The 24,080-nt window shown below is 36.7% G+C and overlaps 4 protein-coding genes across 5 annotated transcripts; 2 read left to right on the top strand and 2 right to left on the bottom strand.

The window, feature by feature from the left end:
• Positions 1-862: 862 nt before the first annotated feature.
• LOC129248364 (DNA mismatch repair protein spellchecker 1) lies at positions 863-4,279 on the bottom strand. Its single transcript, XM_054887888.1, has 8 exons — positions 4,167-4,279; positions 4,050-4,099; positions 3,450-3,992; positions 3,115-3,389; positions 1,979-3,063; positions 1,676-1,908; positions 1,506-1,597; positions 863-1,442 (listed from the first exon to the last, which is right to left on the bottom strand). Exons 1-8 carry the CDS (start codon positions 4,210-4,212, stop codon positions 986-988), a joined length of 2,781 nt encoding a protein of 926 aa, XP_054743863.1. The 5' UTR covers positions 4,213-4,279; the 3' UTR covers positions 863-985.
• Positions 4,280-5,535: 1,256 nt separating this feature from the next.
• Positions 5,536-8,091, top strand: LOC129247409 (polypeptide N-acetylgalactosaminyltransferase 35A). The gene is given in 2 exon segments (XM_054886529.1): positions 5,536-7,080; positions 7,082-8,091. Coding segments are annotated over 2 exon segments (1,827 nt in total). The 5' UTR covers positions 5,536-5,712; the 3' UTR covers positions 7,541-8,091.
• A 4,447-nt stretch (positions 8,092-12,538) lies between these two features.
• Positions 12,539-20,535, bottom strand: LOC129248003 (ras-related protein Rab-14). Of its 2 annotated transcripts, none has more exons than XM_054887395.1 (5): positions 19,992-20,535; positions 15,737-15,850; positions 15,209-15,389; positions 13,012-13,194; positions 12,539-12,946 (listed from the first exon to the last, which is right to left on the bottom strand). In XM_054887395.1, exons 2-5 carry the CDS (start codon positions 15,840-15,842, stop codon positions 12,769-12,771), a joined length of 648 nt encoding a protein of 215 aa, XP_054743370.1. In that variant the 5' UTR covers positions 15,843-15,850; positions 19,992-20,535; the 3' UTR covers positions 12,539-12,768. The 2 variants fall into 2 exon arrangements, with proteins under 2 accessions (XP_054743370.1, XP_054743371.1); XM_054887396.1 differs by lacking the exon at positions 19,992-20,535 and adding an exon at positions 16,160-16,282.
• A 363-nt stretch (positions 20,536-20,898) lies between these two features.
• On the top strand, positions 20,899-23,606 carry LOC129248368 (nucleolar protein 10). The gene is made up of 6 exons (XM_054887893.1): positions 20,899-21,082; positions 21,151-21,414; positions 21,496-21,633; positions 21,693-22,118; positions 22,182-22,477; positions 22,546-23,606. Exons 1-6 carry the CDS (start codon positions 21,017-21,019, stop codon positions 23,507-23,509), a joined length of 2,154 nt encoding a protein of 717 aa, XP_054743868.1. The 5' UTR covers positions 20,899-21,016; the 3' UTR covers positions 23,510-23,606.
• The last annotated feature ends 474 nt before the right edge of the window (positions 23,607-24,080 follow it).

The following is a 24,080-nucleotide window of genomic DNA, read 5'->3' as shown; positions in this document are numbered from 1 at the left end:
TACCGACGGTTTAAAAGATGAGATGTGTAACCATATTGAGCGAGGGGCGACGTCAAGTTCGCAGTTAACGTTTGCACCAACAACAAGAATATTATTTTCTTTTCTCTTACGCTGTATTGCTAAGCTCGGAACACACAATGAAGAGTTAGTATTACCTGAAACAGCAGGTGAAGAGATTACACCTGCGCCTTTGACATTTGCAGCAGCAGTAGTATTTGGAGCGAACGGGAGAGGTGTTGTAACGGATTCAAGGTGAGCGGGAACTACAGCATTGGCTTTAGTTACGGCGGCAGTTTGGGCGTAAGAGAGAGAGTTAGCTGCATTAGAGGTCAACACATTAGCATCAGCAACGATTAAAGTATCAGCATCAGTATGCAGAGTGGACGGTCTAAGTTGACAAGGAGAGCTACTTAGAGGGTTTTTAGCGTTGTTTTTGGACCGAAGAGCTGGCGCATTCAGTTTTGTTGCTACGCAAACGTTGTTAGGTTCATTGACCTTGGCCTTAGATCTTGTTACAATTCTATTATCAGCAGCTTTGGCGTTGTTGTTAGAATGCAGCAATATTTACGGGGAATGTTTATGCTGTTACAACAACACGCGAATGAAAGTCGGTTCTATATTAGTGGAACAACCCGGACTTATAGCCGCCCAACGACTATTACAGCCCTTTCCCATACATGTAAGTAGTGTGTTTATGCTGCTACAACAACAAGAGAAAAACGAGCCTAAGCTAAAGGCGTATATTTGTTAACTTTCAATTAAATATTTTTTATAGCGAACTTCGCGAGTTGAAGCAACAAATTTTAATATGCATTTTAAATTAAAATATTTAAAGTTTTCCAACTTTAATTCCTAACGTAAATAATTTTAAAGTCAACTGAGTTGCAATGACCCTTTTATTTAATTTAATTATGGCATCTTACAAAAATTTTAGAAATACTGACTTTTACTGGCTATATTCAACAACGCAATGTTACACTTCATGCTAGTTCCCCTCAACTGATAGCGCAGCTTGGAAATACTCGCTATCCAATTGTCTGATATCACTGGCAAACTTTTCGACCAACTCACTCAACTCTGCCTCATCAATGTCAATATCATTGCCCGTTGTCGTTAGCCGCTCCATAGCGGCATCGATTTTATCCAACAGTTCCTTGTCCGTTTCATTTTGCTTATCAGCATATTCATCTTCGAACTCTCTATAAATACGTTGCGCGTTATGCACAACCGTCTCGGGGAAATTTGCTAAACGCGCCACTTGTATGCCAAAACTTTTCTGCATTATACCAGGACGTACTTGATATAGGAGCGTAAAATTTTCAGCATCTGCTACTGCGGCCATGTGACAATTTTTCACGGTTTCCACAGATTCAGCCAGATTCGTGATTTCGTGGAAATGTGTTGCAAAGAGTGTGAAACACTTTGTTTCTTTCGCCAAATGTCTGTTAAAGTTGTGAGGCGGTTTAGTACACAATAGAAATAGCTTTTAACTAATTTAAACATACTCAGCTATCGACCAGGCGATACCACAACCCTCATAGGTCGACGTACCACGTCCTAACTCGTCTATAATTACCAGTGAGTTCTCGGTAGCAGTCTGCAAAAACGTGATTTCCAAATTAGATTTTTTCTTCCACCTTATTTTCATTGTGTTTATTATTCAATTGAAACTTACGCGCACAATGCCTGAAGTCTCGATCATCTCCACCATGAATGTACTCAATCCTTTGACGATATTGTCACTAGCTCCTACACGTCCCAGTATTGAATCCAGCATATTTATAGTGGCCTCAGCGCAGGGCACAAAAGCGCCCACATGCGCCATCAATACGGCCGTGCCCACCGATCGTATATAAGTACTTTTGCCGCCCATGTTGGGGCCGGTTATGATGAACATATTGCAAATATCTAGGAAATAATGTTTTAAGACCTTGGAATTAACACTAAAATAGATTTTAAATAACATAACCCGATTTACCTTTTTTGAAAGCTACACTATTGGCTATGAAAGTCACGTGTTCCTGGAGTTCCAAGCAAGGGTGCCGCAAGTCCTTAAGCTCCAAGACACCCGAGCCCTCTTTTATCATTTTTGGACGCACATATGGTATGGGTGCCGCCAATGCAGCCATAGCAAAGCTAACCAAACAATCTAGTTGTGCCAATTCATTATTCAAGGAACTAAGTGGCGCCGCATATCCAATAGCTACTTTTATAATCTCCTCCACAACTGATTTCTGCTGTTCCTCATACTGATCGCATAGCGTACCATATTCCTCGCTATATTCGGTCAACTTATCGTTGGTAAAACGTACGCCACCCTTCACCACATCGAGAATTTTATAATTTTTATTTTTACGCAACTCGGAATCGTCCTTCAAAGTAACGCGGAAATGATAGCCAATTTTTGCAACATTTTCCAAACGCACTTGTGACTTTTCCATATTCAAATCATCTGCAGCCTTTTGTTGCAAGCGCTCCATTTTGCTTAACAGTCGCGACATGTGGGACTTCATGTCCTGCAGTTGCTCATCAAAAGAAGACTTGACGAGATAGTCGCCGGCCTCGATAGCTTCAAAATCGACCACTTGTTCAACTAACTGCTTTAAACCAGACAAGTCCTCCAAGTAACTCTTCATCGCATCGCAGAGCACATTTTTCACAGTTGCATGCTCAAGACTTAGTAGCGTGTTGACTATGCGAGGTGTGCGCAAAATAACTTGGTACACACGAAAGAGATCCTGCATGTTTGCCTTTTGTCGTAGCAAACGTTTGGTTAGCATCAGCACGTCCGGAATACGTTTTAAGTAATCATCGTGTAGTGTACTTAATGTGCCTGGCGACTCCAGCAAACACTGCACAATATCATGTCGATCGTTTAGTATTTCGATACTACGTAGCGGTTGCTTAACCCATTGAGAAAGTAGGCGATGACCTTGCGGTGTGCGACAATGATCGAGTACGCCGAGAATGCTTTGGCAACGAAAACCTGGCGAGTTGGGATTTGTGCCAGGCTTTGGCAGTATGTTGAGCGCGGCAACAGCCGCCGAGTCCAAGTGCACAAACCTATCGGCCAAAATTTGTTTTAATTATTTGAAACTAAATTTTAGTAATTACCGTTTCAAATTCAGGTGCTTCATTTCGTAGTGACCCAAATTGCTGGCATCATTAGTCAAATTCAAGTATTTGATAGCCACACGCAAGGCTTCCATAGCCATGGACAGTTGCATCTCGGGTAATGTTAAAGCATCCTCCTGCTGCCCCCTAGCAAAACGTATCAAGCGATTTAAGTCCTGCAGCAAATCGTTTTTCTCAGCTGGTGTGGCCGCTGAGCGCTTCGGTACAGTAACGCCCACATTATTGCGTTCAAGCAGTTGCTTCACTGCCGCATACTGCAAGAAAATTATTTAGCTGCATATATCGCACACTTACACTCACTACTACCAACATACCTCACCATCAATTGATGGCAATAGACATTCTTTCGGCCCCAACAGCACTACCATTGCCTCGAGCTCGGTGTAGAAGTCGTTGTCAATAAACTCCAATACATGAAACTGACAATCGTTTTGTTCCACAAAAGCAACACCTAAGCGTCGCTGATTGCCGTCCACCAAGCGCACTTGCAGCGACAACAGATTGTTGCTCACAAGTATTTCGCGGTTGCCAAACAAAATTTCTTCGAACTGAATCAAATTGCCCGGCGAGCCACGGTACTCAAGTTCCCAATTGTTGCTGCTGGCTGCAGCGCCACCGGGACGAACATAGACTTCCACTCGAAAGTTGCGCACTAGTAGTAACTCCCGTATAGCCGCATTGAAATTGGCTTTCGATAGTGTAACGTAACCAAGCGTTTCATCCGGTTCATCAGGCAAGAGTTTATGCACAAACGCGGTAGATTTGTAGATGAACTTTGCAATGAGCTCACAATCATCCGAGCCATGCACGGTGTAAAAATCAGCGCGGTCGAAAAACCGCACAGTTGTTGGTGGTTTCTATAACGGTAAATTTCTTTTAATTAAATTTAATTTAATATGAATATACAAACTTACATCCTCCAACTTGGCATAGTATTTAATGAAACTGCGTTGAGCGTTGACATCTGTGAAATAACCGTTTAAAGTAAATTTATGCAAATAGAAAACTAGAAATTATTTGCATAAGCTTACCGAGATTCAGTTGTGGTTCTTGCCTATTAGCATTTATTACCTCCATTTATAAAGATTGCTTTGTTTAAAAGTTGCTTTTTAATTATTTTTCGCGCTTTCTGCAAATGCTTCTTCTTCTCAAATGCCAATTGTGGGACACAATGAGGTTAGGTTAGAAACAATGAACTTTTTATTTATGTAGTAGTGATTAAATATGAAAAAATGATAGAAAAGGAGCAATGCGTCTGCTTATTGTACATAAAATGTATCTAATTGCTTATTATGGTATATAAAATGTATAAAATTGCTTGCTATATATAATTTATTAATTATCAAGCTAAATACACACCAGGCAACCGTTGAAGCAACGGTTGCAGCAACGTGTTGCCTATGTTTAAGAAACACGTTGCGACCGTTGCTTCAATCTCAGTATTGTGTGTAACTGTGGTGCAGGAAAGGTACAAGCGGAAGATACGTAAAATTAAATTTTTTAAATGATCGACGAAATGCGTAAAATTACTTCTCTTATTATAATTGACGAACTTTTGTACGAAAATGAGGAAGAAGAGATGCTACAAAAGAAGAGAAAAAAAATCTGGTCCAAAAATTGGCTTTTAAAAAAATCGAATTTTCGAACGAGAGGCTGCTGAAAGAACTGAAGGAAAATGAGCCAGCGGACTATAAAAATGACATGAGGATGGGCGAAGCCCTGTTTAGAAAATTGTTGGACTTCGTAAAGGCCAAAATAACGAAACAAGATACCATAATGAGAGAGGCAATATCAGCAGAAATGAGACTGGCAATAATTTTGCGGTATCTTGCAACAGGAAACGCTTTTGCGGACTTGAAATTTTTATCAATTTTATTGTATTCATTTTTTAATTGCTTTTTTTCTAAAATTTTTATTTTTATATTTTTCACTACTTATATCCCACAGCTCTCTCAAATTTTTATATTCGTTAATAAAATTAACATAATTTTCATTATTTTCAATTGCCATTTTTTTCTTTTTCACTTTATTTTACTCCGCACGAACCTTCTTCTTTGCTTGTATTCAACGAACTGAACGAGTAAAAGCAGTAAACAATGATACACACGAGGCAACGGTTGCAGCAACCTATCCCAAAAATCAAATTTATTTGATATTTCAGGCAACGGTTGCAGCAACACGAAAATCATTTGGCAACACAGCTACACACGAGGCAACGGTTGCTTCAACATGGCCGAGTTGCTGCAACGGTTGCCTGGTGTGTATTTAGCTTCATAATTTATTACAAGATCAAAAGAAAACAAGTTATAAGTTAGAGCGATGGTTCAGTTTTATAAACTCCGACCCATTCACAATTAAGCAGTAATTTGTGTTTTATTGAGAATAATATTAATTATTAGTATTTAATAAACAAAAAAGTGGCTGGTTGAACAAGAAAATGTTGAAATCTCGTATTTGCATAAATTAACGACATATCTTTCATTGCATCACTTAGAAATCAGTGACCGCATAGCAATTCAAGCCAAGCTGAAGAACAAAACTTCCACGTTTGCCAATGTAAATGCGAATAAGTGCAAAATGCTGTTGAGAAGATGTTACTTGCGTAGATGCAGCCCCAGCACTATAATCATCATGCTGGTTGCGTGTTTGGCGCTTACTTACTACATGTACTACCAACACAGCTTAATTGCAGCTGCTGGCTGGAAGCTGCCCAAATGGAATGAATCGCGCACACCGAACCCCGATTTTTTATGGCAGGCTCGTGTGAAGGAGTGTTGCAAAGGGGAAGTGAAAAATGGTGATTCGCCAGAAGATATAGAACCCTTGAAAATGTTGGGTGTGTTGCGCGACAAGAAAGACAAATACATACGCGACATTGGTTTTAAGAATCACGCTTTCAACGCACTCATTTCAAACAATATTGGACCGTATCGTGAGGTGCCTGATACACGCCATAAAGTATGTCCGCGAGAACCCACCGATCCCAATGAAGATTTGCCAACCATTTCAGTGGTCATGTGCTTCTATAATGAGCATAAAATGACGCTCATACGCTCCATCAATTCTGTAATAAAACGTACGCCGGCGCATATACTAAAAGAAATTATTCTTGTGGACGATTTTAGTGACCTGCCCGAGTTGGAATTTCACTTGCTAAGCGATTTGCATGCTCAACTACATTACGATCGATTGCATTATATACGTAATGACAAGCGTGAGGGGTTGATACGTTCACGTATAGTAGGTGCAGACGCTGCAGAGGGCGATGTGCTTGTTTTCTTAGACTCACATATCGAAGTTAACCAGCAGTGGGCTGAACCACTTGTCCGTGCAGTGAAGCAAGAAAATTCCACCATAGCCGTACCCGTAATGGATCTGATTAGTCCGGATACGTTTGATTACAGCGCAAGTCCTTTGGTGCGTGGCGGCTTTAATTGGGGGCTGCACTACAAATGGATCACTTTGCCAAAAGGCAGTTTGAAGAAAGACGAGGATTTTAAAGGTCCTTTTAAAACTCCAACAATGGCTGGTGGTTTATTTGCGGTAAATCGCCAATATTTCAAACACATCGGTGCTTACGATGACGGCATGGATATCTGGGGTGGTGAAAACATTGAAATATCCTTTCGCGTCTGGCAGTGTCACGGCGCTATAAAAATATATCCATGTTCACGTGTGGGACACATTTTCCGCAAAAGACGACCCTATTCAGCGCCCGATGGTAAGGACACCATGAAACGCAATTCATTGCGTGCCGCACACGTATGGATGGACGAATACAAGGAGTACTTTCTGAAGGAAACAAAATCTGCGCGTGATATGGATTATGGTGACATCTCAGCACGTTTGGAGATACGTAAACGCTTGAAATGCCACGATTTCTCATGGTACATGAAAAATATATACCCCGAAATGTTGCTGCCTGGTCAAGAGACCAAAAAAAACCGCAGCGGCAGCCGGTGTTTACCAACCGTGGCATTCGAGAAAGCGCAACTACGTAGCTACCTATATGATACGTCTGACCGGCACTAATTTGTGCGCTTCCGTAGTAGCGCCCAAAGTAAAAGGCTTCCTAAAAAAGGGCAGTCCGCTAATTTTACAAGCGTGCATGCACACACGTAACCAAATTTGGTATGAAACGGACAAGGCCGAGATAGTGCTAGACAAGTTGTTATGCCTCGAGTCGTATGGTGATGCACAAGTACATATTAATAAGTGCCATGAAATGCTGGGCGATCAGCAATGGCGACATACACGCACCGAACACAGTCCCATCTATAATATGGCGGCAGGCACTTGCATGCGCGCCAAGGCAGCACAAGTTGGAGCTGGCATTATTTTGGATTTATGCTCGAAAGATGATGCTAGTGCTTGGGATATTGTAAAAGTGGAGGAGACTTCGTGAGATATGCGTCCGATGTATGGAAAAGAATTGCGGTAATTACTACGGTAAAATTTACTGCAAAAACAATAAAGAAGTGATTTGCGGCATGCACCCACGAAATAAACACATGTCAGGCGCCGTTAGTTGTGCAATCTGGAATATTAGACTGATCTTCACTGCAGCAATATGGTTATTCTATATCCAAATAGTTTATAGTTTGAAATAAGTTTTTAAATACACATGAAAATGTATTTGCGAACAAATCTACTTTTAATTTGTAAAATAGCCAACAGTGTTTTATACCACCCTACATTTAAACCAGTAGCCACGTATCTATTTGGTATATATTTATATGTAGTTATATCATTACAACGCTAGCTTTGTGTAGTATTGAACGAATGTAATTCGTATAGTTATGCGACAACTGCATATATTGAGTGTCCTATAACTTTTATTTTTGTAAGTCTATACGCTAAGTAAAGCAATTGAGGTAAAAAAGACAAATGTAGTTTGTACTGCTTAGTATTATAAACCCTTAAGTTTAAATAAAATTTGCAAATATGACATTTTAATTATATCCTTTTTTCCACGTTCACACTATTCAGAAAGAAAATGTTGTTGGCTTTGTGTTTTAAGAATACCATTTTATTTCGTGTTTTCTTTTACATATACATAGTATGCATTAAAAAATGGTTTTATCGATAGGTCATAACGTAAACTTGTTTTGTTCTTACTATGCTAATGTACATACACAGATATCTTTTCAAAAATTTTAAAAGTCAAATTCAAATTGCAAATATGTACAAACATGTGCATATAAATATTGATGTATGTAGAATAACGAATCAGAGGTGTCAAGAGTGTAATAAGGAAAATGATAAAGCTCGTTGTTTTGTATAAAATAACCTATTCAGTTTCAGGCAAGAAATTAAGAAATATGCCCAAGTTAATGAAGAAGTGAAAGAAATTAATTCATACATTTTAGCACGTCTTTAGAAGCGAAAGTTTTGGTCTGCTATAGCAACAGCTAAACAAACTTCAGCATTGCAAACCTGACCACACCATCTGACACTAGAAGCGCTTTAAATCTAACCGAAGGCTATCAGATTGGAATGATAAACAACCGGATATTTAGGAGGAAAAATACTGCTACAACAAAATCAACCATCAAGCCTTTGCGGCGACAAATACTTTAAGGTATTTTGCTCTGCAGCTGTTGTAGCAGCGTAAACATTCCCCATGCATGTGCGGGGAATGCTGCTGGAGTGACAGTCCTAAATTATGGGTTGTTTCACAGCTAAAGTTCTTTAGTTGCTGTGGTTATTGCAGCAGCAAAAAAATTCCTATACATCTCTGTTGTTGTTGTTTAATCAGCATAAACATTCCCCATACATATAAGGGGAAATGCTGCTAAAGTGACAGTCCTTGGCCGAATATAAATCCGGGTCGTTCCGGTTACGGAGAACCGACTATCATGGGAGCGCCTATACATCTCTGAAAAATACTGCTGAAATAATAGTATTCAGCGGGATATATTGGAAAGCCGGTTCGTGCACCCGACTATATTGCGAACGTGAAGTTCCGCGATTGTTGTTATTATTGTAACACAACTGATAAATTGTTGGTGCATGCTGCTGTAATGACAGCATTCTGGGTCTACCGTTAGATGCGTTAGACGATGACGACCGGTAACTACATCGCACTAACACAGTTTAGTGAGCTGTTACAACAACAACAGCACTGGCCGAAATGAAAGGACAAAGTGGGTGGTTCCGTTAACATAGAACCCATTGTTGAGGGACACAATGCTTTGAATAGTATAGTCGATCATTTTGATAGTGCTTTAGTACCACAACAGCAACCATCAAACTTTTAGTTCTGGCCCAGAACATTTGATGTGCGCCAAAGTCTACATATCTCGAAACATGGAGGTAGAAAGCAGTTTGGGCGGAATTATTTTATTATAAGGTGGGGTTTAGCTTGAGATTCAACGATTATTACAAAATTTTCATTATCCTAGTAAATTAAAGAGAAAAGACATTTTTGTACAAAGATTTCGAGAAAAGGTATGGTGAATGCTTTGAATGTTAATAACAATCGCTGAATTTTGAAATGTAGATGTTTTGCATTAATTTTGTTGCATAATTCCATTTATTGCTATATTTGGAAATTACACTTCCTAAGATTTTTTGATTTACCTTCGTACTCGTACGTTAATAAGTCTGTTCATGCAGAAAATAATTTATTACAATTGTTTTTGTGTTCATGCAACCAAAAAACTTGCAAAGTAGGGGATAGTGAGAGAGCAAAATGACATTTCATTTTGAGGGGAAGCTGCAAGTTTTTACTGCATAAATTTTTACTTGTAAGAATTTGCAAGTGAGAAAAACAGCTGATCGCAAAGTAAAAATAAACACAAATTAAAAATTGCGGATTGAGTCAAAATTCCAAATTTAAATAAAAATGGCGATTCAAATGGAGCATATAAGTAAATATATTTTAGATAAAATTTATAAAGTTTAATTGAAGTGATATATTAGATAGGAATCAACCAATTATATAAAGGTACGAACTTCTGAACCACAGCCGCCAGTCAGCTTTGCTGCAGTTTCCGAAATACAAATCGAAAGCATTAAACGAAACGGTATTATTGTGTTTTATATTTGTATTTCTTGGTTATTAATTAATGTGGCAATAGAAAGCAAGGAAAATAGCTGAGTTTGCACAACAATACAGCTGCAAATCGAATGTTCTTTATCTGACAGCGATGACGAAATGGAACAAATTATTTTGGGCGAAATAAAAATCATGTGATGGTGCGCTCGTTATTTTGCATTTTTTTAAATTTAATACGAGGTAGCTCGTCTGAATTTTTTTTAATTTTTGTGATTTTTCCCGTCAATAATTTAATCAGCTGTCGTAAAACTTGCAAATTGTTTTGCGTTCATGCACTTTTTTTGTGATAGTTTTGTCTTTGAGAGCGTTTTCTGGAAAATTAAGTTACTGCATAAATTTTATATGAACAGACTTAATGATTCTGCGTTTTAATCAGTGCGTGCATAACAACATATCGCACTTGTTACGTTAAAGCGTAACAACTCAAAATTTTCAAATTTTAGTTTTTTGCAAGAAAACAATGTACAGTGGTCATCTCTACCCACTGTAAAAATCGTTCAGTGGTTTGTCTAGTCTTTCGTTAAAAAAAACCGTTATGACTCTCTCTTTGTTTTCAGAATGACTTCTTTTGCCTGAACTAAAGAGTTACATTTTTAGTTGTCTCCAAGTGTTTGAACAAATTTGTGTCACATAAAGTGTAACATTTGGAGTTGTGCCTGTTTACAACCAAACGGTTTGTTTAAGTTACAGTCTAAGTTAAGAGACAACTCAAAATAACGCCACTAAGTGTCTAACAAAATTTCAGGAAAAGAGTAACAACTCAAAAATTTGTTATTTTAGCGCAACTACTAAACAAATAAGAATGAAACAACCGTTATATTGTTTCTAATGATATTTTCGTGCAATTACATATTTTTTTCCTTGTAATATATTATTAATATTTACGGAAACAGTTTTTCGTCTCTACTGAAAATGTTCAGATTTTGAGTTGTTACGCTTTAACGTAACAAGTGCGATATCTACACCTATGTGCACAATAATAGCAGCGCGACATATTGAAACGTTTTGACTGCTTCTTTTATTTTATTTTTTTTATTTATTTTTTATTTATTTTATTTTTTTATTTATTTTTTATTTATTTAATTTTTTTTTTATTTTTATTTATTTTATTTTTTTATACCTCCACAAAAACTATATCATCTCCAACGGTCAAACATTGTACGAAATTGAAAAATTACAACTATTTTTAAACTTTTAATCAGAATTTTAAGGAAAATTTCAAGTAAGCAAATTGAAATCACGAATTATCAAAAGTCAGCGCGCATTTCTAGCCACTTTAAACTGCAAAAATTAAATGGGCAGGCTACAAAGTTGCATACTTGATATTTTTCTAAAAATTCTGAATAAAAAATGTTCAATGTTGATGCACACTTTTTAAAGTCTCATATTTTGAGTTCTATGACTTTTTTTGTAATAAAAAATAAATAAATAAAAAATATGAAGCCAAAACTTTGCAATATGTAGCGCTGCTATTATTGTGAGCACAGGTGTATAAACATATTCCTGGCGTTTCATTTGACAGAGATGTGTTATGAAAAAACATTTAATGACAACAAGGAACAAAAATACTTAATTTGCAATATTTACTTATCTTGTTTCAAAAAAAGTGTCTAATTTACTTAGAAACATTTCAAATTGCAAATTATTTTTATTAACTGACTTACATCAATTCTTCAAAGTAACTTGCAGCAAACGCATAAATATATTTCCACGGCAGGATTTAGCGATCTACTTTGAACTTAGAAATTTTTAAACTCAAATGTGTTGTTTGATTCCTAAAGTGCTTGAAGTCCTAAAATATTGATTATGTTATATATTGAATACAGTTGAATTAAATATGATGCCTTCGATACAAGTCAACAAAATAGATAATTCCTTACTCGTGTTTTTGTTTTATTTTGCACCGTCCCCTACGTGTATGTATTTATTTATATTTCAATTGGCTAATAGATAAATACCGTCGTTACACCTGAACTACATTGTTTCATTTTGGTTTTATTGTACTACCTTACGATTATTGCGTTATCGTTTTATATGTATGTACGAGTTCAATATTTTATGAATAATTATTTACTATTGCCAACGCTCGGTGCTTATCACTCAGAGCCAAATACAATTCGCTTGGAAACATTTGAACTGCTGCTGGTTAGTTTAGCACAACATTTGGAAATTGGCCATTTCTTCCCACAATCCTATTTGGTGAAGCAATACATGAAATCCTACATTAGAAACGCGTACTCGTTAATGCACGCTGTAATTTTTTTCTTAATTTTTTTTTTCGTTCTTTAACTTCACACATAACATTCTCAGCATTACCATCGGTTTATAATTCGCTACAAACTGTTTGATTTTACGTTTTCTAGTTTATAAACGTGTGTATATATATTTGGTAATAATTATCATTTATCTGGTATAATTTTTTTACTTAGGTAATAGCAATTTTTGTTTTGTTTCTACACATCATTTTGCTTCGTTACAATTAAACTTAATTAAACGAAGAAAATATTTAATCATAATACATACATACATACACAAAACGAGAAAATTAATGGAAATGAAGAAAGTATGCGTGCTTAACATGAGCATTGATCTTTTGTATTTGGTGCTTCGTTTGTTAGCGAAGTTCGTCCCGGCTGTGAAGGTCGATGTTGTACGCCCGATTCGGAAGCATTCAAATCGAGTCGACCTTCTTGAATGTTTTGATATATTTTACGTGCGGTTTCGAGAAATGCTTCTTCAACATTTTGACCACTAAAACATAAAGGAGGCAGCTTTAGTTGAAAACTGAGAAATTGAATTGCTATTTGTAACATTACCTCATAGCGCTTGCTTCCAAAAACATTAAACCATTTTCATCGGCAAACTCTTTGGCCTCTTCGTATGTTACCTCGCGTGTACTTTCAAGGTCTGATTTGTTGCCAATTAAAAAGATCACAGTATTTGGATTTGTGAGATTACGTGTGTCAGTTAACCAACTACTGAGATGATTATAAGTAGATCTGCAAATGAAAATGGTAAATGACATGGGAAAGTTAATTTTAACATAAATATTTTTAATATTAGTTTGGGGAAAAAGAAATCCATTATTTTCTCGGTAGACGGCTATAGTGATCGATATCTCAAACAACTTAAAGTTTGTGCTGGTTGTCAAGTTGACATTTCACACTAAAAAAATTCGTTTGCCTTTTTTTTTTTGTCCTCTACAGTTGTGAGTTACTGGGTGTTAACAATGGAAGTCAACAAAGAGAATATTCGGCACATTTTACAGTTTTTCTTTGGAGCGTTTTGGAACCATCTGTGTACCATTTCTGTGAGTCATCATTTATCCACGTTGGATTATTGTTCCACTCGTATCTAGGCGGGAAGATAACCTTGCATCTCATAAAATTGAAAGTACGGGTTCCAGTAGTTATTGTTGTTGTTATAGCAGTAACTTTGCCCCGTCAGTGTAGTGTAGCTCATCTAACGGTAGGCCCAGGAAACTCGACGGATTTGGTCCAGAGGGAGAGGGTTGTTAGATGAGTAGGTTTGATGGGGCATGTGAAAAGGTGGTTTGTGTCGTGCGGGGTGCATTCACATGCTGGACATATGTTTAGTATGTCGGGATCGATTCTGGATAAGTAGGAGTTTAACCCGCTACAGTATCCAGAACGTAATTGTGCCAATGTTACGCGGGACTCTCATGGAAGTTGGAGCTGTTGTTGTTGTTGTTGTTGTAGCAGCATAAACATTCCCCATACTTATATACGGTGAATGCTGCTGGAGTGACAGTCCTTGGCCGGATATAAATCCGGGTCGTTTCGGTAACGTAGAACCGACTGTCGTGGAAACGGGAGCTCTTGGAGCTATTCGTCTGCGATTGGTGGTGGTTGAACTCCGATAACGTCATTCGGGGGTCGGGAGCTTAAGAAAGTGGTGAGAGTCTTCCGATGAATGTCGTTTATAGCCTGTCTGTACACTGTCCGTGTTCAATGTGGTCATTTGCCTGGGTTTTGCATACTGCATGTTGAACCCTGTTCAAGATATTGAGGTGTCCAGTAAGATCTCCTGGTTTAAGTTTTTCGTTCATATGAAAAGAGAGTGGTTGCATAGTAGCTTCCTCTTGTATTGCTAAATGTAGCAGTGGTAAGTTTATAAGCCCTTCCATGCCGACAGTTGGGGTAATTCTCATGCCCCTGTTATGCTTAGGCACGCCAGCCTTTGTAGTTTACACAGTTTTGATATGGCAGTAGTTTGATTTGTTTGAACCCACATCCAAAACCCCATACAGTACAATAGGTTGTTGTTGTTGTTGTAGCATAAACAGGAGTGACAGTCCTTGGCCGGATATATTTCCGGGTCGTTTCGGTAACGTAGAACCGACTGTTGTGGAAACGAGTACAATAGGTGCTACCATTTGGTTGTAGATCCACAAGGTCATTTTAGGGTTCAGACCCCAGGATTTACCCAAGAGTTGTTTTGTTGTCCAAAGGTTTTTCGTTGCCTTTTTTATTACTGAGTTAAGGTGGGCCTCCCAAGCGAGTTTGTTATCCAAGATAATATCTAGATATTTAACCTCTTCCTTTAGAGGTACCTCTGTACCATTTATTCCCAGGGTGGGTATATTTCGAACCCTTTTCCTGGTAAATGGGAAAATAGTGGTTTCGGAAGGGTTGACGGATAATCCCTCTTTTCTACACCACTCCCAGGTTATATTTAAGGCATCCTGCATTAAGTCCTTTATGGTCCTTTCGTGGTTGCCTATAATTGTTACAGAAATGTCATCTGTATACCCTATTGTTTTATACCCTTTATTGTTAAGGGTTTATACCAAATCGTCAACCAGGATAGACCAAAGCAATGACGATAGTAAATAATAAAAGGATAAGGGATTTCCTTTTCCCCCAACTAATATTAATTTAATCATGCAGTAAGCTGCCACTCCAGCAGCACTCCTTAAAAGGTTGTGGAAATAGCTGCATGTTCGTACAACATCAACAAAAAATATTTAGAAATTATTCCCAAATTGTTTACCTTCTAGTAATATCGTATACCATTAACGCACCAGCGGCACCACGATAGTACGAACGTGTTACGGCACGAAAACGCTCTTGACCCGCAGTGTCCCAGATTTGCAATTTGATTTTCTTATCATCTACCTCAATGATGCGCGTACCGAACTCCACACCAATCGTGTGTGGGCAATTCGCCATAACTGTAAATAATAGATAAAGTAGTTGCATGTTTACATGTACATATCGATGGTTTTCGAGAAAAGCGACACAACTCAAAATTAACTCAAAATTCGGAGTTTTGCCGTTAAAAGCAAAAATCAACTACAGAGTTTATATATTTTTATCTGGAAAAGCGTCATAAGCGAATCTTGAAGCAATTCTGAGAGATGGCGTTAGTGTCGTTTTGTCAGGTGATCGAATTGGCGCGTCACTTATCTAGAAAACTGACCCAACTCAGTATTTTGTATTTTTGAATTATGTCACTTTTCTCGAAAACCATCGATATGTATGAACGCATATCTAAATATCCACACATAAATACACTCACATTTCTTCTCTGTGAACTGATGAAGCAGACATGACTTGCCTACTCCCATATCACCGATGATTATATACTTAAAAATATAGTTATAGTTGTAAGGTGCTGACGACATCTTCGGATCTGAGAAAAACAAAATATTTTTAATATTCAATCGTTTGCAGGTATGAATATTTAATAAAATCAGAAGTTGGTATGTGAGCATGAATCTTCATACATGTCTCTAAAAAGCAATCGATTTCTGTTGCAAATTTCTCCAATAATGACAGCATTTTTGTATAAAAATAAATAGCAGTTATTTGTATTTTTTCAAAAGTTTATTATTTTGTGTTTGCCTTCGTCAGCGTTTTTTTGTACTGCACTTCCGTCGAAGACGAATTTGAAGTTTGAACTTCAGCGACACCATTTATCCGCTCAGTTGGGTTGGCTTACCTTCCAAGCAAATCAGTTACATGTAGAAAAGCAATAACAAAAATTAGCATTCAAACTATAAATGTAAAGAAGTTTCGGTCGGTTGGCGTGTTGTTAACGGCGGCGTTAACACAATGCCGGTTACTAAGCCACTGGCGGTTTGTTATCGGTTGTTTTTTTGGAGGTGGTTGGAAATTAGAGGGGACATGCTGGAATATGTAGAAATTAATTAAGCAGCCCATGGTAGAATAGAATACGCATGGGAAAAGAGGCATACGTAGTGATAAGTTTATGTGTATGGCTTTGGTTAAATATTGTAAAGAAAAAATGAAATGTAGGCGTAAAAGACAACGAAAAGAGAGACAATATCAGAACATGGAAAAGCAAGCCCAAAAAAAAAAATTGTGTTTAAAAGTAGTTATGTGGCTAACAAGAAGTATGGTTAAATGGTTGATGATCTGTATGTCCAGTACAAAAATCGCTCATTTGTTGCAAGAGTGTCGTAATGAAAAAAAAAATTAATTTAGATATGTTTGCAGAAATTACCTCCAGCTTTTCTTTCATGTTGTGTAAATGTTTCTGATATCTTTTGACAATATTTAATAAGATGAAAATGTGTTTTAATTTTACTTAGAGAGGTATAGTTAATTGAAAACTTTTAAGTCGTATTTTTCGAATTTTTTTTATTTTGTTACAAGCTCTTCCAGCAAATGTGCGATTTTTGTATGTAAAAATACAATTTACAATTCGAACGAAAATCTAAGGTTGCAAAGGAATTGAAAAAAATTACCTTAGGTCTGTCCATGAACCAAATAATTTGTAACAGTTGTTATGAACTATCAAAAGTAGGGGAAGTGAGAGGGCAAAATGACATTCCATTTTTAGGCGAAGTTGCAAGTTTTTACTGGATAAATTTTTACTTGCACGAATTTGCAAGTGAGAAAAACAGCTGATCGCCAAGTATAAATAAACACGAATTAAAATTTGCGAATTGAGTCACTATTCTAAATTTAACTAAAATGGCGATTGAAATGGAGTATGTAAGTAAATATATTTTAGATAATACGCTGTAGCTCAAGTAAAAAAATTGGAATTTTTGTTGTTGTTGTAATATAGTAGCATAAACATTCCCCATACTTACATACGGGGAATGCTGCTGGAGTATATAAGCAAACAACCAGCAAGTGAATAAGCAGCTGAACATGAAGAAATTAAAAATTTTAAAAGTTATTTCTATAGTTCAAGGCCGCCGTCGAGCGCCAAAAATTATCTAAAATAGTAAATGCAAATTGATTGAATAGAAGAAGAAAGGGGAGCGTGTCATTATTCTGTATTACAAAATTCTGGGTGACAAAATTCTGTAAATTGCAAAAAAATTCTGCTTGTTTAATGCGAAACATTCTGCTTTATTCAAGTTTTGTGATTTTCGTCATACAAGGAGTAACAAAATAAACATTTATTTCATAAATATACATATGTATGTATATGTTTAAGCGATAACAATATTTTAGTTTAGCCAATTGCAATATTTTTTGGAATTCTTTTTAAATATGTAGTGTGACTTAATTCATTTCTTTTCTTAATTATTCTTCGCAGCTGTTCGTTTTTTTAGAAGAGTTCTGCGCAAAAATACTGTGGATTGCGTAGCCGGAGTTGGACTGATGAGGGTTATTTTTTTGAAGCGCGGCCGAAGGCCGCCCACGCGAAAAGAAGTTCTACGCAAAAATACTGTGGATTGCGTAGCCGGAGTCGGAATGTTAAAGAGGTAATGTAATTATTTAATTTATTATTTTTTTTTATTTAATATCCCGAATAATAATAAAAAATAATAATAAATTAAATAATTACATTACCTCTTTAACATTGTTAACATTATATTTTAATACAGAATTTGGAAAGCAGAATTTTAGAAAGCAAAATTTTAAAAAAGCAAAATTTTAAAAAAGCAGAATTTTAAAAAGCAGAATTTTGTTTTTAGAATTTTGTACATACAGAATTTCGACACCAACCCAGAAGAAAGACTTTATAATTGGACTATAACTACAATCCACATACATATGAGTGTACATATGTAATTCATTCAGCAATATTTGAAACGATCAATAGAAACACAGCTGATATCACATCGGCATACACAACTGTGCAGAAAGTTAAGACTTAACAAATGAGATTTGAAATGAGATAGCGTAAAATGCAAATCGCTGGTTTTTTTGAAGAACGTTTTATTCGGAAACAAAAATAATTTAAATACATATGTATATTACATATATTATATTATATATACATTAGGCCGGGTCGATTTGTGGGGAGGCAAAAAAATCGCCCATTGCTCTGTGAAAATCATATTCTAGGGATCAAAATAAGAAACTTTGCCGAAGGAACCATTCCTCTTAGTGGAGGTCGGTCATACATTTGGACTCGATTGGAGCACTCTAAATGGGTCAAAGTGGGATTTTTCAAAATTTGCCCCTACCCAAAAGTACGACCCAAATTGGGGGATATCAGAATTCGTTTTAGAGGTATGGTTCCTTCGGCAAAGTTTCTTATTTTGATCCCTAGAATACGATTTTCACAGAGCAATGAGCGATTTTTAAATCGACCCGCCCTAATATACATATACATATATGTATAGTCGAGAAAACCGATTTTAATTTACTTTTGTTAACGAGATACTACAAATTAAAGCAGCTGTCATTTCTTAAAATTTTTATTTATTTTTTAAGTGGCAATATTTAAAAATAAATTGTTTATGAATAAAATATCATAAAAAAATAATTTCTTTATATTGCATATGTGTGTATAATAGAAAATTAATTAAATTGAAAATAGTTAGTAACGCTAGTCAGTTAGTCGGCTAATATTTATGTATAAATAGGGTTGGTGTCGAAATTCTGTATGTGCAAAATTCTAAAAACAAAATTCTGCTTTTTTAAAATTCTGCTTTCTAAAATTCTGCTTTCAAAATTCTGTATTACAAAATTCTGTATTATAATATAATGTTAACAATGTTAAAGACGTAATGTAATTATTTAATTTATTATTATTATTATTTTTTATTATTATTCGAGATATTAAATAAAAAATAATAATAATAATAATTTTTTCTTCAGTTTCGATAGAATCCACAGTATTTTTGCGTAGAACTCTTTTTTAAAATATATCATTTAACCACGAGAAATGCATTAATTTTTCCCAACTTCATGCGCTCTTCCTCCTAAAGCCATTATCACAACAATGCAATGCTGCTGTAAGTAAGCCACACAGCATCGGTTCAAAATCAATATGCACAAATAAAACAAATATACACTACGTACGGCGCATAATGAGACGATTAGACGGTTGGAAGCAAGATGGAAGGAAGGCTGTTTTACTGCTGCTGAGTTGATGTGTTGTAAAATTGAGAAAACCGATTAAAATTATTGCGCACCAGTGTAAAACTTCAGTTAATAATATGGAATAGTTGTCGAATTAGTAATTTTTTTTTTTGATTCTTGGGCTTGAATTGAAAACACTTGGACACAATTTGTAAGTGAAGATGTTCAAACACTTTAATGCCATCTCACAACGGTAGCACAATTATAAACACTTTGTACAATTTTCCTAGCGCTGTACGCTCTAACGCACAAGATCCGCCAAATTGCAAATTCATAGAAAAAAACGAATACAGTTCTCAAAACTAACTCTAGATAAAATAATTTTGGAGAACAAACCATTTTACCTTTTATGAATAACAGAGGAGCGAAATCACTGTAGTATTTATATTCAATATTGCAGAAAACATTACGGATATTTGACTCATAGAAGTAAAGATATGTATATATGTAAATACATGCATGCATTTCACACTACTCACCCCTGCTTGCTTTCAACACCTATTCTGTGTGTACAATTTCTGTCGCGTGAACGCTGCAGTGGGTAATTAATTTTTCCTGTAGACAATCTTCTTCAGCGTTGTTGTTGTTTTAATGATTATTTCTTTTTTTGGGGGCTCTTGTACTCTAGGCGATGCCTTGGCCTTTTTGATTTTACGCCACTATGACTGATAACAGAATATTTCGTTTAATAACAAAAGTGTATGTATATTTTTTTATCGTTCAACGGCAATATATTGATGACGAATAATTTAATTTGTACTTCTTTGTAGCTGTAACTTTTTGCTAATTGCGTTTCTCTTTTGTTGGCCTTTACTTCGTTCTTTCGATTTTTCTTCTTAAAGCACTATATACCAAATGTTTTTCAAGGACTACACTCTTTATGGGATGAAATTCTTTACTTTAATTTTTAAAAATATTTGTTTCACATTTTTTTCACACGTTTTTAAATTGATAAAATTACAAATATTTTGCCCAATTTTCCACAATCATCTGCTTCGTTTTGCATTACTCCCTTTTCTTTTGTTTTGCATGCATAGCAACTTGTCCAGAGATGCCATTATCATTATACATATATGAAAATAAAAAGGGCAGATAAGGTGTGATACAGTACGGATTTATGGTGATTATTTTGATGATCCGTTAAAAAATATGTCATACTTTTGCTCTTGTAGAATCCTATTATTTGTAATTTTTTTTGGGTACGCGGGAGCCAAATAATAGTAATTGTAGTTTTTTCATTACAAACATGACTGACTACCAGCCCAGCGAAGTGATCTTAAATCGATTAGCGCTTGCTTGATGCTATTTTGAATGAATTTGTTGCATATTGTGAATGATGCAGATTTATTTGACATTTGCTCAATCGCACGTGTATTTCCCAAATTGATTCTCTCTCTGTGTTTACATTTCTGCGTAGTGCTGCTTATTTTTTAACTAAACTTATAATTATAATTTCAACAATAATAAACTAAATTTAGCAAAAATTGTGTAGCATGCAGTGAAGATGTTCGTCAACGAAGTGAATGATGTGAAAATATACAACTTAAGCGCTGGGAAATCGGTGCCAGAAGTGAGTACCAAAACGGATTGAATATGAAGAAATATATGTTTTCTAATTTTTAAATTCGTACATTTCAGTGGTTAACAGATCGCCGAAAGCGTTCCCAGTTAATGAAGAAAGTCGATTCACGCCGACAAATCGAGTTGATACAGGATTTCGATATGCCCGGCGTCTGTACGTCAATACGTTTGAGTCCCGATCATCAGTACATTTTGGCAACAGGCACCTATAAACCGCGCGTCAAATGCTTTGAAGTGTGCAATTTATCCATTAAATTCGAGCGTTGCTTTGATTCGGAAGTGACAACCTTTGAAGCTATTAGTGAGGATTACAGCAAATTGGCAAGTTGATATATATAACTGAGGCGAAAGGAACACTGCTTCTTTTGAATTTATTTTAAATAATTCCTCTCTACTAAACAGGTGTTTTTGCAATGTGATCGTTTTGTAGAAATTCATTCTGCCTCTGGTCGTCATTACCGTTTGCGTATACCGCGCTTTGGACGTGATATGAAGTACCATAAACCATCTTGTGATCTCTTCATTGTGGGCACAACGCGCGTATGTATTTAGTTGGTTTTTTTGCTGCATATTACTTAAGAAGTTAGTAATTTTTTCAGGAAGTTTATCGCCTAAACTTAGAGCGTGGCCAATTCTTACAACCTTATGAAACTGATGCGAGTTGCATAAACGCTTGTGATATTAATCCCGAGCATCAACTGCTTATGGTTGGTAGCAAAGAGGGTATGGTGGAAGCCTGGGATCCACGCAGCAAAACGCGCGTTGGTACATTAGATGTAGCAATTAAATTGCCAGGCACCAAAACGTTTCCCTCTGTATCTGCTTTAAAATATAAGAATGGACTGCAAATGGGGGTTGGCACCGCCTCTGGACACGTGCTACTCTATGACATACGTTCGCGAGAGCCACTGCTAATAAAGGATCATTTAAATAAGGTGCCGGTAAAACGTATCGCTTTTAATCCCAACCATCAAACCGTGTACTCAATGGACGATGCAATGCTTAAGTTGTGGGACGAAAATACCGTAAGTTTAATGTAGCTTCAAATTAAAGTAGAGTTAATTTATATCGATGAATGCAATTTATAGGGCAAACAAGTCGCCTACATTGAATCCACTACATCCTTTAATGATTTCTGCACCATTCCTGATACGGGCATGTTTTTCCTCGCACAAGAAGATGTGAAAATGCTGACGTACTATGTGCCCTCAATGGGTCCAGCACCGCGCTGGTGTTCGTTCTTAGATAACCTCACTGAAGAAATAGAATCGGAAGTGGTTGAGAATATGTACGACGACTACCAGTTTGTAACACAAAAGGAATTGGAAGAATTGGGCTTGGATCATTTGATTGGCAGTAATCTATTGAAAGGCTACATGCACGGGTAAATTAAAAATTAACCTATAAAAAACACTTATCTTGAATCCTTATTTTTCTCTCAACTCTTTTCAGTTATTTCGTTGATGCTCGTTTATATAACAAAGCCAAAACTGTCGCCGATCCATTCGCTTTTGAACGCTTCCGTAAAGAAAAGATACGCAAAGAAATTGAAAGCGAGCGCAAATCACGTCTACAAATCAAATCTAATCTTCCAAAAGTCAATCAAGATTTGGCGCTTAAAATTATGGACGAACAGTCGAACAGCACCAAAGCGGCCAAAGCACCGAATCTTCTTGAAGATACACGTTTCAAGGCGATGTTCGAAAATCCTGAGTTTGCTATTAACAAGAGTGCTGAAGAATATAAACTGTTGGCGCCTGTGCTAAATCGTCTAGAAAAATCTAAGCTAAAAGAGATTAAAAGACGTGTCGAAGTTGCACGCGTAGCTGAGCTGCACGCTGACGAAGCGAAGCCGCACGAGGAAAGTGACAACGATGAGGATCTTTTCGGTTTCGAAAAAAATGACGGCGATAATGATGATCATTCAACTGCCGAAGAATCTTCCGATGATGAGGGAATGCGTGACTTCACGAAAGAAATGAAAAAGGCATACAAAGATGTGAAGCGCCAACGTGAAGAGGAAGAAATTGCGGAAAATGAGCGCGAAGTTGAGGAAGAGGCCAACAGCGATAATGAGCAGCAAGCTAACTCGACAACCACACAAACAAATAATCAACGTAGAAGTAGCGTCAAGATGACGGCACTGGAAGACAACAACCTCAAACTAAGTGAAATGCGTAGCAAGATAATGAAAATCAGTCTAAAAGACCGGGTGAGATTCAATGAAGCCACCAGCGCTAATGTGACAACGATTGGGCGTTCATTGGGTAACCGGCAGATGACATTCGATATGAAAAAGAAGCCGACAAAGGACGAGAAGAAGCGGGAGTTTTTAATGAAAAAACACCGGGAGGAGCGCAAAAAAGTCATACGGCCAATAACCGCGTTGAAGTTGAAAAAGGTTAACTTTAAGTGAAACTTGTAAAAATGTTTTCACTTTGCTTACACCTAAATCATGTAATTTATTTTAAATTGTGTGTCTGTAAATAAAATTTATATAATTTACTATATTATATTAGAAATAAATATAATTAAAGCGAAAATGCTTTGTTAGATAATAGATAGATAGATGCGTTATGAGGCTCGCACTTTGATCTCATGGGCTTTTGTGCCCTCTGCTCAGCACAGTACCCCATCCAGATCAGTTCCCTTATGAAATTCAAGATTGAGCTGCTTTGGATTGAGCGTATGTGTCTTTCTTCTGGCTGCAGTTGGCCAAGATGTCTCAACCTCTTCCGTGCTATAGCGCTGCATTCAGGAGAAGTTGCATTTAAGTCTGCTGAGGCAGAAACGAGAAGGGTCTGTAGACCGAATCCCGAGTGCTTTGTTAGGTTTTGGTGGTGTTTCTCCTCCAGTCGGGGGCGTGCGTCTTGATGTTGTCCTAGAAGTAGCGGAAGCTACAGTTGCAAGCCGCTTCCGAACGGTAGAGGGTTCTTGTGTGAAGCTTTTCCATGACAGAAGTATAGACTTAGAGGCTTGCTCAGCGG

The sequence above is a fragment of the Anastrepha obliqua genome, chromosome 5 (assembly GCF_027943255.1).
Source record: "Anastrepha obliqua isolate idAnaObli1 chromosome 5, idAnaObli1_1.0, whole genome shotgun sequence".
NCBI classification, from domain to species: Eukaryota; Metazoa; Arthropoda; class Insecta; order Diptera; family Tephritidae; genus Anastrepha; species Anastrepha obliqua.
This window is presented reverse-complemented; position numbering and strand designations above follow the sequence as displayed.

Coding starts and splice junctions, on each gene's coding strand:
- LOC129248368 (XM_054887893.1), top strand. CDS start 21,017: ATGTTCGTCAACGAAGTGAATGATGTGAAAATATACAACTTAAGCGCT. Junction 21,634..21,692: donor TCATTGTGGGCACAACGCGC/GTATGTATTTAG, acceptor TAATTTTTTCAG/GAAGTTTATCGCCTAAACTT. Junction 22,119..22,181: donor AGTTGTGGGACGAAAATACC/GTAAGTTTAATG, acceptor TGCAATTTATAG/GGCAAACAAGTCGCCTACAT.
- LOC129248003 (XM_054887395.1), bottom strand. CDS start 15,842: ATGTCGTCAGCACCTTACAACTATAACTATATTTTTAAGTATATAATC. Junction 13,195..15,208: donor GTATACGATATTACTAGAAG/GTAAACAATTTG, acceptor TTTCATTTGCAG/ATCTACTTATAATCATCTCA. Junction 12,947..13,011: donor TTGGAAGCAAGCGCTATGAG/GTAATGTTACAA, acceptor TTTATGTTTTAG/TGGTCAAAATGTTGAAGAAG.
- LOC129248364 (XM_054887888.1), bottom strand. CDS start 4,212: ATGGAGGTAATAAATGCTAATAGGCAAGAACCACAACTGAATCTCG. Junction 3,390..3,449: donor TGCCATCAATTGATGGTGAG/GTATGTTGGTAG, acceptor ATTTTCTTGCAG/TATGCGGCAGTGAAGCAACT. Junction 1,598..1,675: donor AGACTTCAGGCATTGTGCGC/GTAAGTTTCAAT, acceptor ACGTTTTTGCAG/ACTGCTACCGAGAACTCACT.